This window comes from Stenella coeruleoalba (assembly GCF_951394435.1).
Source record: "Stenella coeruleoalba genome assembly, chromosome: 4".
NCBI classification, from domain to species: domain Eukaryota; kingdom Metazoa; phylum Chordata; class Mammalia; order Artiodactyla; family Delphinidae; genus Stenella; species Stenella coeruleoalba.
The window spans coordinates 112240873-112264369 of NC_137149.1; the positions used below are offsets into that span (position 1 = coordinate 112240873).

Sequence of the window (23497 nt, forward strand, 5' to 3'; positions counted from 1 at the left end):
ACTTAAATATCAGGCACCACTGAGAATTCTGCCAGATACAGTGAAAAAAAATTATCAAGCCAACAGGCACATTACATTCATCTGTAGGCAATAAAGAAGAGACAGTCTCTTTAGTTCTGATATAGAAATCAATCTTTAAGAAGGATGTGATAGTAAAATATGTACGGATACTTTTAGGTTGACCCTACTGTTTATAGTTGCTAATATTTTCATATAGATTCAAGTAAAAGGAATGCTCCCAAATGGTTTTTAATTAAAATCAGAGAGGAAGGCTGACCTTTGACTTTAGCAATAGTGTCTTCACCATGCTCTGGTTCTTGTTGAGTAGCTTCACCTTCCGAACTCTCTACGATGGCATCTTGGACAATGGCTGGGTTGCCAGAGGCTAGTCGCTTGTAGTATTCTTTACTGTCATAACTTACAGCTCTTCTGTATCGAGCAGGTTTCTAAGAAACAACAAAAGGAAAGGACTCAGATAATTTATCTTCAAGAATTAATAGACTGTATTTATACAGGGTAAATCCACAGTCTTTTGGGTTAAGTTTCTCTATTTTTAAATTGCACTGATTTAAAAAAAATATATATAAAACAATATTAGAAGTTTTGTTCCTCCCGAAAAAAGAAACACATCATCTTTAGCCAAATGTTTCCATGTTAGTATAGTACAGCCTTACTGATGCATCAGTACAGTAGAGAGAATGCCCAGTGTCGGAGAGTATCAAGTTGCAAGGGGATGTCTAGTTTCTGAGGAGCCTGAAACCTTGCTTCCACCCCAAGTAAATAGGCCTAAAGGGCCATCCATTCAGTTGGAATTACCTGTGTGAGTGTTTACTTCAGATATTTGGAGGTAGGGACCCAGAACTGCCCTGTTCCCATATTCCCATGTCTCTCTGGAACTCTGGAAATGGCCCAAACCTTCAGAGAGTCCTGACCCAATATGGAATCGACCGACTTCAGGCCAGATGACACTGTTTGGTTGGCCTGCCACTCCGAGCTGGTATGTCTAATTTGCTAAAACATCCTGTTGTTTGTGTGTAAAAGAATGTGATCCATAAACTTACTAACTAAATGAGTATATCAAGAACATATAAGTCCATTCTGAAGAAGAAATTAATTATGTAGAAACATTAGAAAAGATTTACCTTTTTGGTGTATGATACAAGAGCATTTCCTTTTCAGAATAATTTTTATCCTAAAAACAGGTTCTCCAATTGACCCAAAGTTTTTTTTTTCTTAAAACAATAGTTAATGAAAAATTAAGGTCTAAAATTTCCTACAAAAATGTAAAACCATAGGGAAAAATTTATATGTATACACGTTGATCATAATGAGACCCAGACTTTAAATTAACAATTAAGAAAACGACAGGGTTTGAAACATGCTTAAAGACCTTCCCTTTCTAAACATTATCTTACCTTTCTTTTCCTATGAATGTCTAATTGAAAGTATTCTATCAGCCTAACTCTTCGACTCAGGTAGTTATATGTATTGTCTACAATAATGCTTATTTTAAGCAAGACCTTTTTAAAAAAATGATTTTCAACTAAAGTAGAAAACAAGTGTCCAACAGGAATATTTAGACTAAAATAGTGAACCAATTTTGAGATGAAAAGATGCCTAACTCAAGCCACCATTACCCTTCTTTTAACTTCAGGTATAAAGTTAGAGAATGAAGAGAGCTGCAAGCTACTTTGATGAATGATATGCAGCAAATGGAAACTGAAATACATAACACAGGAAAGTACTGAAATGCTATTTAAAAAAATTACAGTTATGGAAGGAAGGATCTGATGAACCAACTAATAATACTGCAATATTTTTGAAATGAAAGCAGGGTAGTAAATTTTGTACTATAACAATTCTCTACATGAGATCTAACAATTATCTTCAACTCATAACTGTTCATTTTTAAAAAGATGAAAGCATAGTTAGTGATGGGCAAGACAATGAATTAACAGATGTGGGACAACATCTTGGTTACTGACTTCATACCTGACTTGAACTTGGAACTATAAGCATTTTCCCTTAAATATTTTGAGGTATATTTCTGTGACATTTCTGAACTGCATTTTTTTTTTTTTTTACTTTATTATGTACTGAATCCTTCTGGAAAAAGAAAACAATTATATAAATTTAAATTAATTAAAATAAATTAAAATTGTATTTTAAAAAGTGGTCATATATGCTTAGTTTCCATTTAGTTCCTTCTGATTGAAAAAGTAATTTTAAAAGAGAATACACCTGCATTCTCAAAATATATACTGTTTAATATCTAGAAGAATAAAATGAGTAATTGAAAAAAAAAGTTGGTAGTGTCAGGCTGCCCATTACTAACATGCCTTGGGACTTGTTAGTTTAAGTGTGAAGCAGTACACATTTCATGGTGAGAGCAGTGAATACTCAGCCTGTTAGTGAGCAACATACAGACCCTACAAAGCTAATCAGAACAAAGCAAGAGAGACGAGGACATCTCTCAGCATGAATGAAATTCACTTTTCAACTCTAAGGAACTTATAGAAACAACAAATCGAAAGTCAACCCTTTAGGTTAGTCTAGTCTACCATGCACTAAAATAAAACAAAATAAAACAAAACAAAATAACACAAAGGAAAAAAAAAACAAAACTGCAAGTATTTTGCATTCTTTTATGGTATTTTGTGTTTTACCTTTTGAGGAATGATATCATCGGGTGTCTCAGGCTGTTTACTTGGGATCTCAGACTGAAAACAGGGTATTAAGTATAGACACATCAGAAAAAAATAACAAAGAACAACACAAAAATAAAATATTCTTGAGGACTGTATGGAATATGGAAGATACACTCACACAAAATTAATATGATATCCTAAGCTGCTTGAAATAATCACTTAGCATCTTGTGATTATTTTCTCACTTATCCAAAGTAGTTTTAAAGTAAAAGAAACTACACTAAAATTCTCAAGGCTACTGAACAGGACAAACTTAAAAATCACAGAGACAAAACTTCACCACAGGCTGCCAGTGTCATGGATGATTTACAGGCAACTCTTTATATGGCTTCAAAGGAAAAAACAGAAAACCAGATAATAGAACCTAGTGCTAGCTATCACCTTCCACCTACCTTTTACTGTGTTTATCCCTAGATCTGTTTTGTAACAGAAGCAACTGGTTTAAACTATTATCTGCAATATCCCATACCACAGAAATCACTAAGTGCTTGTTAGTGAAAAAACACCTTCCCCTAAAAGCCCAAGGACCTATTTCCTTTGCTACCTTCACAGCTATGACCTCAGAAAGGCTGAAAGCAGAAGGAAGCCTGGATCATCACCTTCCAAACCAAAAGTTTTTGTAAAAATTACTTTCTAAAGAATTAGGTAGTTACTCTATATTTTATTCTCAATAAAATCTCGACTAACAAGAAGGCAGTAACTGTTGAGCTGGAGTGTGTGACTTGTGCGTGTAAACACACAGACAGCTACAGACAGACAGTAACACATCCAAGAATCATTCCAATTTTTCTTCCTTTTCACAGTTTGTACCTGGAGATGACTTCTAGTACCTTTCCCTAGAGTAAATATGAGCAAGCAAAATGCTTTTACAGATGTTTGCTTCCCCTGGCAAAACAAACATTGAACTACTGGGCATACTTTCAAATACTTAATATGGTTTTAATAAACCTCTCTCCTTAAAAGCAAACTTTTAAAAGCATACCTTATGTTGAAGGATAATCTTGAAAATATACATCTATGTTCTCAATCTTGGTAAAGATTTGGGTTACATGAGTATTACTACACGTTTGTTAAAACTCACTGAACGGTACACTTAGAATTTATATATTTCAATATATTAAAATTTATGTCAATAAAAAAGAATTATGAACAAATGTTGAACTCTATTGATATGCATGGGGAAGTATTTAGGGGTGAAGGGTACTGACTCTGCAACTCATTTTGAAATTAATAAAAAAACAAGGTGGATCACTGGATAGATATGTGATAAACCAATATAGCAAAATGACCAATTACTATTGTCAAACCCAATTCTGATGTCCACTATATATCCCCAACCAGAATGTGGGCAGGGTCTGAACATGTACACAATTGTATTTTCCATGCAGCACAGGGCACAGTGCTAGTTTAATACATATTTGCTCACTGAACCACTTACTGACTGAGGATCTTATTTTACTAAAAGGTACAACATTCATTAGCGAAGATATATGTTATACTAATAATTTTAGTATTATCATAGCGCTCTTTAAACTTTTATAACTGAATTATTATTATAATTATGTTTATATAGAAACCTAAATTTTTCAAAGTCAGAATTTGTAGAAAATAATTTTATATTCCCTTTACTTCCAATTTTTCTATATTGCTGGCAATGGAATTTCTTGAATGAGTTGCTTAGTTCCTATGAGTCCTGTGATATCTATATATTATATAAAAATATATGTGGAGGCACCCACATGAGACTCCCTTAATTAGAAAAGGAACTTCAGGTAAGTCATTTACCCTTCTGCCCCAAGCAGTCCAACCCAACATTAACAGGAAACGGTGAGGTCTTTGCCCCAATGATATTTGCAAAGAATAGTCAATTTGTTTGAGATTATTATTCTGTGATTATTATTCTGTGAAAATAAGGGGATTACAGAACTAAAACCTGGTTTTAGTACTTAAATATAACTTCTTAAATGGCAAGATATGGAATTTTAGTCTCATTCCTTAGGATTCAGAGTAATTAGACAACTGCTTAAAAACAACCATATTTTGTATTTTCATCATATCCCAGGCTCACATCTTAATATTTATAACTAATACTACCACTTAAAATACAGAATTACAGTGCAATTCAGTATAGCTATTTTAGTTTTGAAAATGGTCCCCTAAGGAAAGTCCCTGTGCAAAGGGGATAAATTATTTTTTTGTGAGATAGGAGAATTTTCCACATGTATATAACTTTTCTCAGGACAAAAAAAATATTGTTGTTCTCATTAAAACAATTTTAGTTGATAAACTTTCAAGGCTTTTAAGTCGGTGGCAAATGAAACACTCACATATGTTCTACATTCTATAAATAAACAACTAATTTAAAAATAAAATTCAAAACTAATAATAAAGGGTAAGCTATTTTTTAATACAGTATGTAGCATTATCCAGGTTTAAGAAATAAAACTTTAATAACGAAAGAAATAATCACTTGATTCTAACACATCAAAGATTTTAAAACAAGAAATAACTTTTAAATCATCACTCTATTTCTTAGTTCAATTAAGAGGCCTAAAGATTTAAATTTTACTTAAAACAATAATTGTTCTTCATAAATAAAGCAAAGATCAAATCATTTGTCCTTACTCCTGGCAAAGCCTGTTTTACCTATCAAGAGGCCTTAAAAGCAATTTTCAGTTTGTACCTGTTATACCTGAAATACCTGTAACGTCGCAAAAAGTACTGCCTATATATTTTATAAACATGGGTGCAAGGAGGGCAACACGTTTATGGGAGCTGAAAGGGAAGACGTGACTGATCTCTAACTCTGGGAGGCAATATTTAATACAGCTCAGACCACAGGAGGATTTATGGTGAAATTAATGAAGCATATACCTCAACAGCCGTCACTTCCCATGGGCTCCTTTCAAAGTCCTGGAAGTGGGGCCCTAGTAATTTTGTATTCATAATTTTGTACTCTTTTTCTTATAGTGCCTCCCCAAGTTATATAAACTTCACACCCCATAAAATTTGACTCTAGCCCTTTTTAGTGGAAAAATAGGAAAATTCTATAAGCATGCTGAATGGGAAGCAATGGATAAACTCTAACTTAGGAAGAAAGAGTGCTGGTAAGTCCATTCACTCAACATTAAGTTCTAGATATTCTTTAGCATTAGAGAGACAAAACCTAGTATTGGGTTGGCCAAAAAGTTCGTGTAGGTTTTTCCATAAGACATTACGGAAAAACCCACACGAGCTTTTTGGCCAACCCAATATGTGGTTCTGTCTGGAAGAAATTCACTGTCCACTGACAACTTCTCAAAACCACCAAAGATTGGAATCCTTTTTCAAGAGTGAGGAACGTCTGAGGAACTGTCAATCTATAGTCATTATATCTTGCTCCAGTACTTAGCATGACCTAGAAGGTGTTCCTTAATTTTCTAGGCTTCTATTTATCATCTGTGGAATTGGGATAATAATATAATTATACTTCAGAGGGCTGTCATGAGACATACAGGAAACTGCAAGTGACCGCTCTGCAGACTATCAAGGCTCACTGTGCTTCGTTAAATATCTGCTCTCCTTTTTTGATTTCACAACAGAAGTTAGTGGGATAGCAGCTGCTCTACTTTTTGGAATTTTCTTTGCTGTTGATATTGCCAGACTGCATATTCCATAAGAAAAAAAGTGGACATTTAATGGGGTTTCAAATTTACAAAAGAGTTTGAACGAGCAACACCAAAATCATTATTCATTCAGAAAACTTCATCATAGCAGATTAACCTTGACTTGTGCATGAACTTAAGCAGCAGCATGAATTCTACAATCTGTAGTCATCTCCCCTTCCCACCTGCTTTTTCCTTTTTTGTAAACGTATCTCTAACATTTCTTGACTGCCTTGTATTTCCCAATATGTAACCCATCTGGTTTAAAAAAAAAAAAAAGTTCCGTATGGTTCATACTTATTTCTGAGACTGTCTGTTGAGATTTCACAGACTGATGAACTCCTTGGCTTAGGTAAAATGCTAATGATATTAAGGTTGTAAGTGTGGACTCTGAATAGGTTATTTTGTTTTTATCTGATACAGAACTTCAAATATACTTTTGTAAAACAAATGACACTGTTATAAAGAAGGAAAGATGTAGACACAATAAAAAAAAATACTATGGTTATGTAACTCAAAAAGTATATGCCTCAGTTATATAGAAATAGTGAATGGTCACGTATTTAGGAGAGCACATCTTCTATTTTCCTATCCCTGAATGGATTCAATTTGAATGAGTGTTGACTCAGTAAGAAATATTTTATCAAATTGCTACAGGCTTAAACTCTTATTCAATTATTTATTTGGGGAAAATGGATGAAGAATAGAGATTATATTGCTAGTCTGATCTGACAAATGTAGGTGCTATTAAAAGGCTGCAAAAATATGGGTGGATTTTTTTTTCTACATAGTGTGCTAGTATTAGAAATTACAGTGCTTTAAATTAAAATTTATCAAGTATGGCATTCTTTTTTTATTTTATTTTTATTATTTTTTAAAAGTCTTTATTGAATTTGTTCTTCTGTTTTAAAATTTTACTTTATTTTTTATTTATTTATTTTTGGTTGCATTGGGTGTTTGTTGCTGCACACGGGCTTTCTCTAGTTGTGGCGAGCGGGGGCTACTCTTCGTTGTGGTGCATGGGCTTCTCATTGCGGTGGCTTCTCTTGCTGAGGAGCATGGGCTCTAGGCACACAGGCTTCAGTAGTTGTGGCTCGCAAGCTCTAGGGCCCAGGCTCAGTAGTTGTGGCACACGGGCTTAGCTGCTCTGCGGCATGTGGGATCTTTCCGGACCAAGGATCGAACACATGTCCCCTGCATTGGCAGGCAGATTCTTAACCACTGTGCCATCAGGGAAGTCCCGATATGCTTTGGGTTTTTGGCCACAAGGCATGTGTGATCTTAGCTCTTTGACCAGGGAGCCAATCCACGCCCCCTGCATTGGAAAGCGAAGTCTTAACCAGGGAAGTCCCCCAAGTACGGCATTCTTGACAGAACGGAATAATTTTGAGAAAAGTAAACTTCAGGGAGCTATCTTAAAAAAAAAAAAACTTAAATAACTATATATTAGCAGGTCTAAGGCCTATATTCTAAGTAGCATCAGGACAAATGTATAGTCAATTAGCACAAGATAAATGGAGCCAGGGTTTTGGTTGGGAAAAAAAGAGACACTGGAACAATGCAAGTTGTCTCATGTTATATGATCTGAACTACTTACTAGAAGACACATGTGTCAAGTCTTCTTTATAAATCTTAGTTTCTTCAATTGTTGAGAGAATCATATTAAAGTCAAGTATGTGAAAGTACTTAAACCATGAAGGGTTTCTCTTCCAAATTTGCAGTGACTTTATTGGGGAAGACTGTATTTTCCCGAACACAAAAACATGATTCCTAGATCATGATTATTTCAGACAAAATTTTTATGGTCAGTGCAAAAACCTGAATGAAGGCTTTAGGAAGGGCAACCTGTCTGAATAAAAAGGAACTTGAGGGGCAAATGTTGTTTGTTTTATACCCGTGGAGCCAGTGATGAAGCTTCTCAATATAAATGGGAAGATCTATACACTCAGGCTATCATTATTCTTTAACTGTGCTCTGTATTTCTTCAAAGAATATTGCTTAGTGGCAATGTTTATTTTATTAACACTCACTTATATAGTGCTTATTCTGTGCCAGACACTATTCTAAGTACTTTATTAATTTTAATTAACTTAATCCTCCCAATAGCTTCTAAGATGGAACTGTTATTTTCTCCATTTTAGGCATAAAGAAAGCAGAAGCTGAAGAGGTTAACGTGGCCGGTACAAGGTCACCAGCTAGTGAAGGGGCAGAGGCAGGTTTCAAACCTGGCAGCTGGCTCCAAGGTCTAAGATCCAAATCACTTCACTGTGAAGGCTCCCTGCTGCACCTTTTCATTCCACCGCCAGCACCCTGGCATTATCAACTTATTATAGTTCATCAAATCTTCTAAATTAGGTGTTTTTCGTAATTAACCAAATAAGGGAAAACGCTTACAAAAAAGAAGAAAGACATGGAAGCGTCACTACAAACGCTGAATTCTGCGCACTCACCGCCACATTTGTCTCTTGTTCCGTTTCCGGCACGTAAGGGTAATGGGTGTAAAACATATCATTCCGCACCATTTTCTTCCTCATTCTGCAGGGCCCTTCCGTCATCTCCAACATCCATTTGTCGAGATGGGAACCAATAGGGGGGCCCCAGAGCCCCCGCTCCCGCAGCAGCTCGTACTCGATTTGGCACCACTCCTCCGTCACGTACTTCAGGGCATTTTGCTGACGCTAACAAGAGGGAGTCCAGGTTGGTTTTCAAGCAAAAGCACAAGCAACAATGAACAGTCTACAAGTACCTTGAAACCAAGTTATTCTTTGGAAACAAAAACCAATCCAGGTAATTTCAGGCAATATTATAAAAGTAAAGTTACATTTATTTATGGTTAAAGTAAGCTGCCGATCTTGTGAGAAGGTGGGGTTTTAGTGATGGCTCGATTATTTTAGCACCAAGTATACAATACATGGAAGATCCCTACAGGGTAGCGTGTGCAGTACACCTGACCAGAGTGCTGAAGGAACTTGTAGCTCAGGGACAGGGACGATGGTAATATTACTTATGAAAATACATGGAAATGGTTTGTCCAGTGTGAGTTAATAAAGACAGTAATTTAAGGATGAAACCCCTTCCCCACCCCCAATTGTAAAACAGTTACTAGAACATGAATAAAAGAAAATCTAGAAAGCCACATCAAGAAATATTGCCAACACACTAGATTCCTGGTAATCACCGTAACATTTCCAATAATTTTAGGTAAAGAATATACACATGCATCTCTGATAGGGAACTTAACATTCATATAAAAATTAAAGGAAAACCATTGTTACTTGGCCCTGGTATAGATCCAAACCACCTTACTTAAATGGAAATTTATGACTTGGAATAACTTCTTTCTATTTGTCAAATGTCAAAATGTGTAACATTTCAACAGTAGATGCTTAAAACTAAGCACCTAATGATTAGATGCTTATCTAATAATTCATGGAATATAAGTATACAATTTAAGAATAAAGATCCCTTTATACTGTACAACTAACACTAATGATTACTGAAGGAGTAATCTTGATATTATAATGATACCATCATAGTACTTATGTGTTCCTGGCAGGAGGAAATCCCCTGTAACAACTAAGTATCTAGTATCATGCCCATAAAATATTAGCAGCTTATCATTCAGAAATCTTTAATAAGATATAACTCAGCTGCCATGGAAATAAAATATTTCGAATAAGTTGTTGAGTAACTATGAATTCATCAAGAGGATTTCACTGAAAATATTTCTTACTGACAAAATCACCAAGCACTTGTAATAAAAAATACCTTTATCTTTTAATTTTTTAGAATTTTAGAGACTTCTTAGAGATTTTGATGCACATTTTCATGGTCTCCTTGTTAAGTATGAAAGAAAGGGATCTTTCCAATATTTTAATTTTTATTAAGAACAGACACATGCAATATGTTGGTAGTGAATGTCATTAGGATTCAGCTGTGCTGATCTCCAGTCTGTCACTTTTTAATGCAGTTTGCCTGTAGGAAGTTCCAGTCTTTCTATGTTAAAACCAATGGCCAAAGTAGCTGCTGGCAGGGATAATCAAAAACATTATCTGGGCTTCCCTGTGGCGCAGTGGTTGAGAGTCCGCCTGCCGATGCCGGGGACACGGGTTCGTGCCCCGGTCCGGGAAGATCCCACATGCTGCGGAGTGGCTACGCCCGTGAGCCATGGCCATTGAGCCTGCGCGTCCGGAGCCTGTGCTCCGCAACGGGAGAGGCCACAACATGAGAGGCATGCGTACCGCAAAAAAAACAAAACAAAACATTATCTCATGATAAATTCAGTTCAGCAACTTATTCTTAAAAGCAGGAGGAAGATACCAAGGGAAACAATCTTTTCTCACTCAAAGAATGCAAAACAAACCATTATTATGATTATGATTCTTACCTCCTGATATTCCTTATATTGTGTGTCTACTAAGTCACGAACAACCGCGATGTGTGTAAACATCCACTGAGAAATCTCCTAACAATGAGTGGAAAAAGTCTTAATATTTCATGATTTCCTGGAAAAAAATGTTAACTAGCCTTGAAATAATGCCCCCAAGTTAGTTAAAATTCTATTAAAGTCATCACAACAACACCCAAAAAACCCCACAGAAAACTCTGAAAAATTAATTATATAATGAATCTGATAGAGGCTTATGTGATGGACACAGATCCATATACCCCCCATCCCCCAGTGCCCCTTTCAAGGAAGGGCTCACTGCCACAACTTCTGGGAGCGCTGTCAGTATTTCAGGGATCTCCTCAGCTGCAGAGAGCTGTGGGCACCCCACAATCACTGGCTGATTTGGAGGCAAGCAGGCTCAGCCATTTCAGCTCAGTAAAGGTCAACTCTGACAGGTCATTTTGGTACCAAAGCTCCACCTGGGTCACAGCTGGGTCTGTTGCCAGACCTGCATTGTAGCCTGACATTTCCCTGTGACCAATCCTGCTTCCTTCTTCTCCCATCCACAAATATCAAGGGCACCCCTAATAAACATCCTGCACACTAAACTCCCTCTCAGAGTGTGCTTCCTGGGGAACCCAACCTGACACATGGAATGACTCATACACATGGTTTCTCCCAGGCCCTTTTCACAGCTGCCACTAATATTCTGCGATGGCAAAGACAGTATGATGAGGAAGAAATTAATGCTGGAGGTAGATGAGTTAAAAAAAAAAAATCAATCTCAGGCATGTACAACAAAATTATAAAAAATAAAAAGCTATTTTGTCTGCTGTTGCTTTAAAATTTATATAACTATTAATAAAATGGAAGGTTTGGGAGAGCTGAGAAAAAATTATCCATAGTCTATCATATATCAATATCTGAATCTCATCTTATGTCCAGTTATGCAATGGATGTAAATACATAACACTCATAGTGCAATTTTATAATAAAATGGGAGAAGGCTCCACAACCTGAGTTACTTCTCTCTTCTGTCTAAAGCAAAAATGCAGAAAAGTTCCATTTCAAATCATATGCTTGCACGTATTCAGTGTATTATATAAAACACTACAACTAAACCTTGAATTACAAATTTCTAATCATATCATTAATAAAACGAAACAATGTACCTGGGTGGAAAGACTGTGTTTATGAAGCCCACTTTCCTTTCGATTCCTTCTCGATCCCGTTAACTTGGAAAGACCAAAACCACTGCTGACACGGGACAATTTGGATTGTGTGGTGGGCGCTAAAGCTTCTCCTCGACTTATGCATTTCTTTTCATGGGCTACAAAATTAAAATTAGAGTATTTTACAGTTTCTCCATGTATTTATTAGCCTTACTTTTAATACTTTGGCATAATAGTTACAAACCACAATTCTGTAGTTATCAAAAGCAGCTTATGTTACAGATGCAGACACTCTCAGATATTATATTTACTTATCTTGTATAAGGATAGCTGCATGACATTTATTGTACTAGTTGAACTCACATTTGCTTGAAACCTCATAGCTCTGCAGTAATATGCAAATTTATTTTAACTGTAATCAGTTTCTATGTTAATAACAATTCACAGTCCCCTACCTAAAATCTTTGGTGTTGTGTATACTTTGGAATTTAGAATTTTAAGAAAGTGATACACTGGCTTCCCTGGTGGCGCAGTGGTTGATAGTCTGCCTGCCGATGCAGGGGACACGGGTTCGTGCCCCGGTCCGGGAAGATCCCACATGCTGCGGAGCGGCTGGGCCCGTGAGCCATGGCCACTGAGCCTGCACGTCCGGAGCCTGTGCTCCGCAACAGGAGAGGCCACAACGGTGAGAGGCCCGCATACCGCAAAAAAAAAAAAAAAAAAAAAAAAAAAAAAAAAAAAATGGTGATACAGTACATGTACTGTATCACCCTAGACCACCAGAAGGTCTAAGGTAACAAACAATAATTAATAATATAATAATTAATATTTCTGCAGCAAAATGTATTAATATTAATGCCTAGTAGGATAAACAAAGATAGGTTAGGTTTTGCTACCAAGTGAGTTTTGGCATCAAATTAATAATAACACCTTGGGTTTTCAGGGCTTTTTGAATTTCAGAATTATAGATAAGGGATGTAGACTCATAACCAAGATGGTGACCATACTAAAGTTGTGAGCAATGTATTATTTACCAAGCTCATAGATGCCTGATGTATAACACATATAAAAAAAAAATTTTTTTTTTAAATTAAAAGAGGGCTTCCCTGGTGGCGCAGTGGTTGAGCCTGCTGATGCGGGGGACATGAGTTCGTGCCCCGGTCTGGGAAGATCCCACATACTGCGGAGTGGCTGGGCCCATGAGCCATGGCTGCTGAGCATGCGCGTCCAGAGCCTGTGCTCCACAATGAGAGAGGCCACAACAGTGAGAGGCCCGCGTACCGCAAAAAAAAAAAAAAACAAACAAAAACAAAATAAAATTAAAAGAAAAATCTAAGAAGAAAAGCCTAATCTCAGCATAATCATTCTAGAATGGGCTATACTGTATTGATTTTCATTTCTATTGTCATAATATCTTTCGGGGAAAGTTTTAATTTCATATCCAAAGTGCACCCATGTATGATAGTTGTATGTAAGTCCCTTTGTCACATGATATCTGTAAACTGTCTTACCTAGATGATTCTGCCAACATTTCAAACCGGCTTCTTCAATGAGCGGCTTTGCTATAGCTATGTCCACATGGCCTCTTTCATTCACTGGTAGAGTGACTTTGAAAAGCTCCTCCAAGGTTTGTTTCTTACTATGAATCAATTCAGTCCAAACTCTGTTGACAGCTTTTATGAGAAGCTGACGCCCTAGGAAATAAAAAACAGCAACTGATCAAAAAGAATATAAAGGTAGTTAGTATTTTTTTTCTTTTTTATTGAAGAATTTCAACTTAGATGTATAGTACTTAATTGTCCAAAAAATGCTTCATATCATAGCCAGTTCAGTAAAAAAGGATTATTCACGGCTTCCCTGGTGGCGCAGTGGTTGAGAGTCCGCCTGCCGATGCAGGGGACATGGGATCGTGCCCCGGTCCGGGAAGATCCCACATGCCGCGGAGCGGCTGGGCCTGTGAGCCATGGCTGCTGAGCCTGCGCGTCCGGAGCCTGTGCTTCGCTACGTGAGAGGCCCGCGTACCACAAAAACAAACAAACAAACCAAAAAAAAAAACCAAAACAACAAAAAAAGGATTATTCAGATAACCAAAAATGCGATTGGCTACTTGGAAAACTTAAAAAAAAAACCAAAAAACTTTATATCAAGCAAAAAGACTACATATTTATTTATAAAACTGGAAATTACATATATATTTCATTGTCTAGCTTCTTCTATAAAAGAAAAGAACTTATTCTCCACTTAAAAGTAAATTTTAGATCTAAATATTTAAGGTATATTCACAAATAAGTTAATTGTTCTTGATGATTTTGCAAAAGGAAAGAAATAGTAAACAAATATTTTTAGAGCTTTTACTATTAAATTCCATCTTGCTTTGGACTCCTTGCTAATTTGTCCGACTCCTGCTCTAGGCCAGTCCATCTTTAGCAAGCATCAAAATCACCTGGGAGGTTGTTCAAACAGATTGCTGGTCTTCATCCCCCAGAGTATCTGAGTACTGAGTACTCAGTAGATCTGAATGGGGCCAGAGAATCTGCTTTTCTAACTAGTTCCCAAATGATGTCAATGTTACTAGTCTGAGCACCTCACTTTGAGAACCAGTGTTCTAGACTGTTAGTTCCTTGGGGGGTGAAAACAATCACTGTGTCCTTAGTGTCTGGGGTTTAAGAAATTTTAGTGAAAGAACAGAGAACAAATTAATGCTTAAATGAATGAAAGAATGAGTGCTGGACCTACAAAGGATAAAATCATATGCAAAACTACCACACTAAATATTGCTGGAGAGACAAACACTTCTGTAATTATCTAATCTTTTCAACTGAACAACGTTGGAAATTAGAAATCAATCCACCCAAAGACTCTCATATGCACGATAATTACAAAATCAGTGGGAAAACTAGATTTAAAAAAGGGAGAAAGAATAAAAATGGTAGTACTGACAATCTGTCTCAAGCAATATTTGCCTCTACTGTGATTGGCCTAATACTATCAATAGCCAGCTCTCTTAATAGTAAGCGCCAAGTTAGTATCATATTTACACTACTGCTTGTGCAAATGTAAGTATCACCAAGTTTCCTGGTGTTACTATAAAATGTGGAGGGCGAGCAATATCAGGGGTTTACTCATCCTGGCATAAGGAGATGTACAGCTAGCACGTTGGTATATGCTGGCGGGCATATTGGTATATGTTCAGGTATGCCCTATGGAGAGATTGGTTGTCAATGTTGGCGGTTTCTGAAGTCGGATTTTTTGGTTATATCTTAGAAATGAGTGGAGAGAAAAGGGGGAAAAAATTGAGATAACTACCTTCACTAATATCTTGGCTGTAACCACCATCTGGTTCAATGTCCGAGGGGATCATAATGTGCCATGTAGTCATGCGGGCTTCTGCTTCCAGTCCAAACCCATCCACATTGCTGAAAAATTCCAGTCAGTTTAAACTATATGAAGGAAATTACTGCAGCTGTAAACTGTGATGACTAAGTACTACTCTGCCGACACAAGTAAACGCTGGCTCTGTCACAGAGCTCCATAAGTGGCAGACATTTGGCAGATGCACAGAACAGAACTTATAGTTTATCATGAAAATGCCATTTTTAAGCAATGATGTCACAAATCCACTCGACTGAATGTAATTAAACTAAATTACAGCATTAAGAGGAGAATCGTACTATTTAAGACACTTTTTTTATCACTATTAACATTTTTACCTAAAAATTACGAAAAGTTCATTTAAGAACATTCTCCTCCTATGACTGTGCCCCCTTTCCCATATCTTATCTCACCACTCTTTGCTCCAGCAGCAGTGAAATACCTGCAGTTTCCTACATGTGCCATATTCTTTTTGCCCTCTGGGCAATCGCATAGATGACTCTTTCTTCCCACATCACTCTTCCCCATTCTCGTTGGAGGATTAACTTCATCCTCAACCAGGTTCAAGCTGTAACTCAGCAGGTGTCTCTCCCAGGCTAGGGGCACCTGTTATGTGTTCCCAAAGCACCGTGCTTGTAGCAAGAGCACATTGCTTAGTTATGGATCCTCCCTCGTAGACTGCATGCTCCAAGACCTGCCACAGGGTCTGTCTCATTCACATTTCATCCCAGTCCCTAATCCAATGCCTGGCCCCCAGCAGACACCAAAGAAATACCTTGCAAAGCAATCAGTGGCAAAATACTAATTTTACCCATTTAACATATATTGCATTTATTTACTGCATTCTTATCTTTTTACCCCTCTTAACCTCCAACAGTGTGTATCTAATTTACTTGAAAAGCAAACTCTTATTTAAAAATTATATATGTGACATGTGATTAACAAAAAATTTAAAGATACAGAAAATTAAAGCAAAAATATACTCATTATTTCACTGCAGAAATTCAACCCTTGTCTTTTACCTTCTCATGAAGTTTTAAGTAAAACCGAGATTAAAGAAAAAAGAAATGTTATAATCAGAAAAGTAGAACAAAGAGTTCTGGTAGAAAAATATCAAAGACAAATTCAAACTGAACCTAAAAGAGTTACCTTCCAACATGCAGGTTAATGAGGCAGTGAGCCAGACAGCTAATGAATTCTTGGTCATGGTTCCCAGGGCCCAGGATCAAGTTCCTGTTTACAGTCAGGACCCTGAGTGAATCAAGGAGAGCTACTTGCTGCGGGACTGTTTTGTGTGCCCGGGAGAACTGGTACAATATGGTCCTATTGAGGCAGTGATAAACCGCATCCAGTGACAATCCCTGGGATCTTCTTTTTGACTAAAGATATGAGAGATACTTTAATAAAATGGACAAAAAAAGTCTGCTTATCATTCACACATGAACATTTATTAGGTTTATTATGTATCAGACACCATGCTAAGTACTGGGGTGCTAAGATAAAAAATACAAAGCTCTTGCTATTATGAGGTTCAGAACCCACGAGACACATAAATGTAATGAGATGAGTGCTGTGTGTATATACAGCTGTGTTCAGAGCAGCCTCCCTCAGAACACGGGCAAGTGCCATCTGGGTAGAGACTCCTACCCCACAAGTTTTGTAAGGGTGATCAATCGCTACTCAAAATTACTAAAAAAAAAAAAATTACCTAAAATGTTAGTAAAGAACTTCTGACGTTGTTTCATCTCACGTGAGAACTTTTCTCTTTGGCTTAAATACAAATTTATTCTTAAAAAATTCTTGGGTGACATGTGTGTGTCTAATAACATGACAACAGTATTTCCTACTTTCTACATCGTGTGTTGAATAAGATTTATCACTTGTGCCAAACCGGAAAAGGTACCACAAACACACACTAATATGACATCTTCAAAGGAACAAGGACTACAGTGAACTTTGTAAAGATTCAATTACAAGAAGAGAATACTCCTCTAATATCAACTCTTCATGCTCTGTTAAATCTTGACACACTGATGCATCATACTATGAAAATCTATCAAATCGTATTAACTTAAGGTCTTTAAACCAACAGGAAGCTGTCCAGCTATGTGGTTAGCAATGAGCAATGCCAGTGAGGAAGGCAGTGGGAGCCCACAGCCTGAGAGAATGAGGAAGCTTTACATATTGGACACACTGGCACCGGGCCACGGGTAAGGGGGGGAATGGTTACAGACCTACGTTTTATTCACTTCTAATAAGCTGAACTTTACATTAAAATGTCAACATTCATTATCTTACTAGTTACACTTATTTCCAACAATTTTGACACCCGAGGCAAAGTTTTTCAATAGGAAAACATGTACTCTACAACTAATGTGACAATGGATTACCTGTGCAATTAGTTGAATTATAAAATCTATAAGAAGTTTAGATTCTTTGTTGAACATGCCTTGCCAAAGCTTGTCCACCACACGTTGTGTGAAATAAAACACATTGTTCACCAATACTTGGTAGCTCCCTCCACTGGTAATAGGCAGAGATGCATCTTCCCCTAAATTCCAGCAGGAAAAAAATGTCTTAAGAAAATTGATGTCCACCAGCCTAAGACCAGACCCTCCAACAAATCAGGCTAAGGCAAGATGAGTACATCTACTACCGTTAGAAATAAGACCATTAGCTCTTATGTACTACTTTAAGCAAAATGATGTTCATGGCCAGAAGTCATGATAAATGTTGGAAGAAATAATTTCTGCAGGATAAAAGTGTTATGGATGGAGACTGAAGTTTCTTACTGACTTAAGACAGTCTGTGATAAGCAAACAGTTCGTCAACTGTCAGTGACACATAGCCTCCCTTTGAGAGAAAAATTAAGTCAGTTTATTAGTTGTAAATTGATTCTGTCTAACTACTAAAGGGCAAAACAAATCATCAAACAAAACTTTAAGCACAATGAAGTAATGGAGGCAAAAGAGAGGTCCAAAAGAACTGTAAAACACAGAGTACCATCAGTGGTGGTGGTGCCATGGGGTACCTCTCACCCCTTCCATGATTCCCATCAGCACTGTTCTCTTCTACAAGCTGCCCCGGTGGCTTCAGTGTGCTCGCTGTGTACATACTGCCTCAACACTAATCCTCCTGGCTCCTCCTCCAACAGAATGCCCCCTTTAAGCCCCTCCCTCCTTTCTAGAAATTAGGAGCCTTAACTGACTGTAATTATTATTCCCACCTAACTCTAAATCACTACACAATGCAAAACTCTTCGTTTTGTGTCTTTATGTAGTAAGTCTGATGTTACTTAAGATTCTCAAGCGATAAGAACAAATACAAAAGTCTGACTTGACACCACAGTTTGAGAGTTGCATGTTATGACAACACTAAAGATTTTCTTGGCAAACTTACTTTGTTAAAAAAAAATGATAATGTAATAGCATGGAGGTTCTATGATTTATATAATTACCAGAAATTCAAGTAGCAAATATGCTAAATCATTACTTTTCCTTCTTTAAATTTTGTCATTGTTTTACATATAAATGTTAGCTCCACTGTAAATGTATCAAGTTTTGTAGTTTTATTGTAACTAGAGACATACAGGAAAAACATTTTAATGTGCTTTGAATTTACATCCTGAAAGCCATTCTAAAGAATAACATAGATACCTATAACTGAATAATTCCACTAATAGGTATAGTTTCTGAGGGTGCTGGTAATGCATTTCTGAGTGCTCTTATACAGGCATGTTGCCTGGGTGGTAATTCAGAGTGCTACATTTGTAACTTATTTGTAAGTATATCACAGTAATTTTTAAAAGTATTAGATAATTCATAAAAATATACTGTTCACATAATATGGTTTTAAAAACATTTTTTCTCTTTCCTTGTCCTCTTCCTGCCACCTCTGAGCATATGAACGTGGACAAGCAGCTTAAGTACTCCCTGTTGTTGATCCTTTATCCCAGGTTCAAAGGAAGGAGATAGATGGGCCTTTTCCTCATTATAGGAAAATACCAATAAGGGGAAAATGCACAGAAAAGAAGGAAAAAGATGAAGTTAAAAAAGTGGTATACTTGGGGTTTAGATAGAGAAGGGAAGTGATTATAGGTACTTTTAACAGAGTGAAAATAAAACATGATATTACCCAATAAAACATCAGCTGCAAGCAAATGGTCCATCACACTATCCAAAATATAAGTCTGAAATTCTTTTTGCTGAGTTCTTGTCGATCTTTCAGGGGAAGCCTAATCAATAAAATTTAGAATTAGAAACAGAACCCAGTAAACAAAGGTAAGGCTCATCAACCATAGTTATATTAAAAAAAAACTACTGGTAAGTAGTAGAATATGTCACAAGAGATGGTATATATGCTTATACTCTCTTATTTTTCTGACCATAGATTAAAAAACAAATAGAAGCAAAGGTGAAACAATACCTTCTTTTGAATCCTTTCCTCCAAAAGCAGTATTCTAAACATTTTAAGTATTTAATAAATATTTGATATCTATTATCCATCTACCTCACTTCCAAAAGAGATCTGGCAGTTTCTAATGAGATACAGATAAAATAAATCATAAAGCCATTTAAACAAACACAAAAGCTCAGGAGTCTAGTAACCAAGAAGGTAAAGTCAATGGGGAGGCAAGTATTTATATCAAAAAAATCAATTAAGCACACAATTTTGCTTTGAGCTTCCTAGGGTCAAGAAGGAGAAAAAATAATAATATGACTTACAAAGCCTTTAATTATCTATAAAAAAGGAAGCATACTATATAGTCAGCAAAGATGTTTTCCTAAGATTGTTCTGAGAAGAATGTTCCCTGTGGGTTTTTATAAAGAGGACAATGAACAGCCCTGTAGGTTGTACCTTTGATAATGGTTTTATACAGTACAAAGACGATTTTTAAAATTATCTTGAATAAAAGTTTAGGGCACAAAGTTAAACTATAGTTCTCTGATGGCAGTTCTTTTGGTAATTAGGGTGGTATGATCCAGGTGCATAACTTTCAAGTCTCTAGCCTGAGAGGTGGTAAAGCACTGGGAACACAGGGATGAAAGGTAGGAAAGATCTTTTTGTCATTCTTCTCAAATGCCAGTCATGTTAGCTGGCTTTGGATAGGAGCTGGATATTGAACGATTCAATAAACTGACATAAATTTGTTTCTTAAAAAGAGATCTGGATGTTGTAGTTACAAGCAGAGTACTGATGCTTTGCAAGTGAAGTTAAAGAATCTATTTCTTCTCGCACAGACAGGTCCAGGACTATGTTTATGACCATGCCGCAAAAGTGGGCTATAGAACACTGTTCTGCTTTATGCATTTAAAGTTAAAATCTGTTCCACTGGGGAAAAACCCACTTCTTTCTATTCTGATTTTCAAAGTGGTGCTGGTGAAGATTTTAAAAAAGCAGTTAAAATTGGAATCCTATATTCAGATCAAAGATATTATTCTAAGGATTCAAAAACCAACCAAAGTTGTAATGAACGTTTCTCTGTTTTTCTGATAAAACATATTTTGTTTTAAAATGAAAAACATGGGCCTAGCAACAGTTAAAAGAATATTAGTTCTTAGGAGTTTGGTTTGGCATTAGAATAATTTGGGAAAAAGTGAAGGTCATGACATGTTGTTTATAATCTTTTTTTAGAAAATTTATTTATTGATTTATTTTTGACTGCGTTGGGTCTTCATTGCTGCGCGTGGGCTTTCTCTAGTTATGGTGTGCGGGCTTCTAATTGCAGTGGCTTCTCTTGTTGCGGAGCACGGGCTCTAGGTGTGCATGCTTCAGTAGTTGTGGCACACAGGCTCAGTAGTTATGGCACACAGGCTCAGTAGTTGTGGCTTGTGGGCTCTAGAGAGCAGGCTCAGTAGTTGTGGCACACAGGCTCAGTAGTTGTGGCTCGTGGGCCCTAGAGCACAGGCTCAGTAGTTGTGGCTAGCAGGCTCTAGAGCGCAGGCTCAGTAGTTGTGGTGCACAGGCTTAGCTGCTCTGCGGCATGTGGGATCTTCCCGGACCAGGGCTCGAACCCGTGTCCCCTGCATTGGCAGACGGATTCTTAATGACTGAGACACCAAGGAAGTCCTTGTTTATAATCTTAATACATTTTCCTGTGTAGAACAGACTAATACAATGGTCAGCAGAAGAGTTGGGGCCAAGGCCTGCCTATTCCTCATGCTGACAGTACATCAAGACCCCACCCCTGTTAACGGAAGGAAAGCGAGGACCTTCAAGTGGTTAAGTGACAAGACAGATTGATAGGTCTGAGGACTACCCTGCAATCAGATAAGAGACCATTTTCAAACAGCTTGAGTGATCAAAATTTACGAAGGAGTAAGGCTCTCCACTCACAGGAGGATTTAAATACCCCTGAGGATGGCAATACTCATTCAGGATTATAATCAACTCAATGTGGCTAATGGGATAAGTAATAATGAGTAGGGTTTACAAAATCTTAATTAGACAAAGTTTTGGAGTATGTAAAACAGGGAACATAGAACATAGAGAAGTAGTTTGATCTGTCAACAATAGTTATTTTTACTTAATTAGAAAGTATTCTTTTGTATTCTATAAGGATTTAAGGCTGGCTCAGTCACCAACAGGCGTATTTAATCCTCTGATTCCTCTCACTGAAACTGTTTCATGAATGATCATGACCCAGAATTAACTCTGTTATTGGCTCTAACTGCCAAGTTCAAATGTTCTTGCTGATACTCATAGTAGCCTAACTTTTAACGGACTTAAGACTTTATGAGTGCATGCATAGTTTTCTTGGGTGTTTTTTTCTTTTTTTAAAACAATTCACTGGACTACAATTATGTAACTACACAGTGCTTAGTTTTATGTACCTTATCTCATTGTGCACAATATCCTTTTGAAGTAGATACTATCATCTCCACTTTAGAAATAAGGTAATTGAGGCTTTGAGAGGTCAAGTCACTTGGTCAAGTCACAACTAGGTTTCAAACGTCAGTTTCTTTGACGCCAAAGTTCAGCACTTCACCTGCCATTCCATACTCTTCCAGCCCTACTAAAAATCTCCATACTGAAGTTAACAAATGCACAACAAGAGCAATTCAGCCACAAGCTCTCCATTTTTTTAGATAAACCTGGTTGGCCCACCAGACAACCAGGATGAATTCAGGGTCGAAGGAAGAGAGGGTGAGCCCTATGCTCTGCTCTGCCTGTGAGATCTGTCTTCCCAGAGAAGACAGTGAAGCCAGTCAACAACACGAGTCTTCAAAGACTCAAAGCGTCCTTTTTGAGGCCTGGGAACACCATGCAGAGTCGTCGTGGGCACATGTGCTGCCCGTGGCTGAGAGCCCTCTGGCTCTGCGGGGGAGGCCTTTAGTGCTCCGTAACAGGAAAAGCCTTCAAGGAAGAGGGGTTTGCGCTCTGTCCTTCTGACTGCAGAAGCCTGACTGGCTTCTCTTCTCTCAGTTATTTCATAGCACTCTCTTTGCCCACTTTTGCCACTTCTTTTGGTTTGTTTATTGCTCTGCAGGGGGCGCTGCACTCTGATGGGAACGGGGAGGTCTTTTAGAAGATGGCGGGAGCAGAAAGCAGCGAACTCCTCAGACAGGCACACACTCCAAATCAGCCTCCTTTGTTTCATCATATTTCTTTCCTTCAGGTATATACAAGTACTTTTTGATCTGTTCTCAGGTACTTTCCTTCCGTGGCCACATGCAGCAAATTCATTTGGCCTTTCATTAGATGCCTGGTGGTGACAGCAGAGGACGCTGGTGATTGTATAAGCCACCACAGGCCATTTGATTTTTGAGCAGGTCTTACGTGCCAGGCACTGTGTTATGAATCTTATATATATTACCTTACTTAATTCTCACAACAGTCCTCAGAGACAGGTTCTATTTTTATGCTATCTTAAAGATGGGCAAACTGTAAGGGGTGAGGAGAACTAAGCTGGGCCAAGGTTACACAGCTATAAGCAGCACATGTTTAATTTCTCAAAATAGTTTTGCTGGGTGATTTATATATATTTAACTGTCACAAAAATCATGCAGGGGAGATAGTATATAACATCATTCTCTAGAGGATGAATTTAGCTCAGTGAGAATAAAATGTTTACATAATAAACCACAGGGCCAGAATTCAAACCAGGTCCTTCTATGACACCACACTGCTTCCCTTGTATTTGGCCTGACTCACACTCAAGCCAGTCTATATGAATGGGAAGCTTTTATTTTTATAGACTGCTAATAAAGA

The 23497-nt window shown here is 37.3% G+C and overlaps 1 protein-coding gene across 6 annotated transcripts in view; it reads right to left on the reverse strand.

Moving 5' to 3' along the window:
* Positions 1 to 23497, reverse strand: part of WDFY3 (WD repeat and FYVE domain containing 3) — a 266644-nt gene that overhangs the window by 53596 nt on the left and 189551 nt on the right. For 5 of the 6 annotated variants that reach the window (XM_079921132.1, XM_079921131.1, XM_079921129.1 and 2 more), the window contains 10 exons: positions 19421 to 19520; positions 17677 to 17837; positions 16436 to 16665; positions 15221 to 15330; positions 13426 to 13608; positions 11915 to 12072; positions 10740 to 10817; positions 8803 to 9030; positions 2667 to 2720; positions 278 to 446 (listed from right to left, as the gene is read on the reverse strand). In XM_079921132.1, the coding sequence (XP_079777258.1) occupies positions 278 to 446; positions 2667 to 2720; positions 8803 to 9030; positions 10740 to 10817; positions 11915 to 12072; positions 13426 to 13608; positions 15221 to 15330; positions 16436 to 16665; positions 17677 to 17837; positions 19421 to 19520 (1471 nt within the window). The remainder of the gene's footprint in view (positions 1 to 277; positions 447 to 2666; positions 2721 to 8802; positions 9031 to 10739; positions 10818 to 11914; positions 12073 to 13425; positions 13609 to 15220; positions 15331 to 16435; positions 16666 to 17676; positions 17838 to 19420; positions 19521 to 23497) is intronic. The other variant, XM_079921130.1, reaches the window with a different exon arrangement.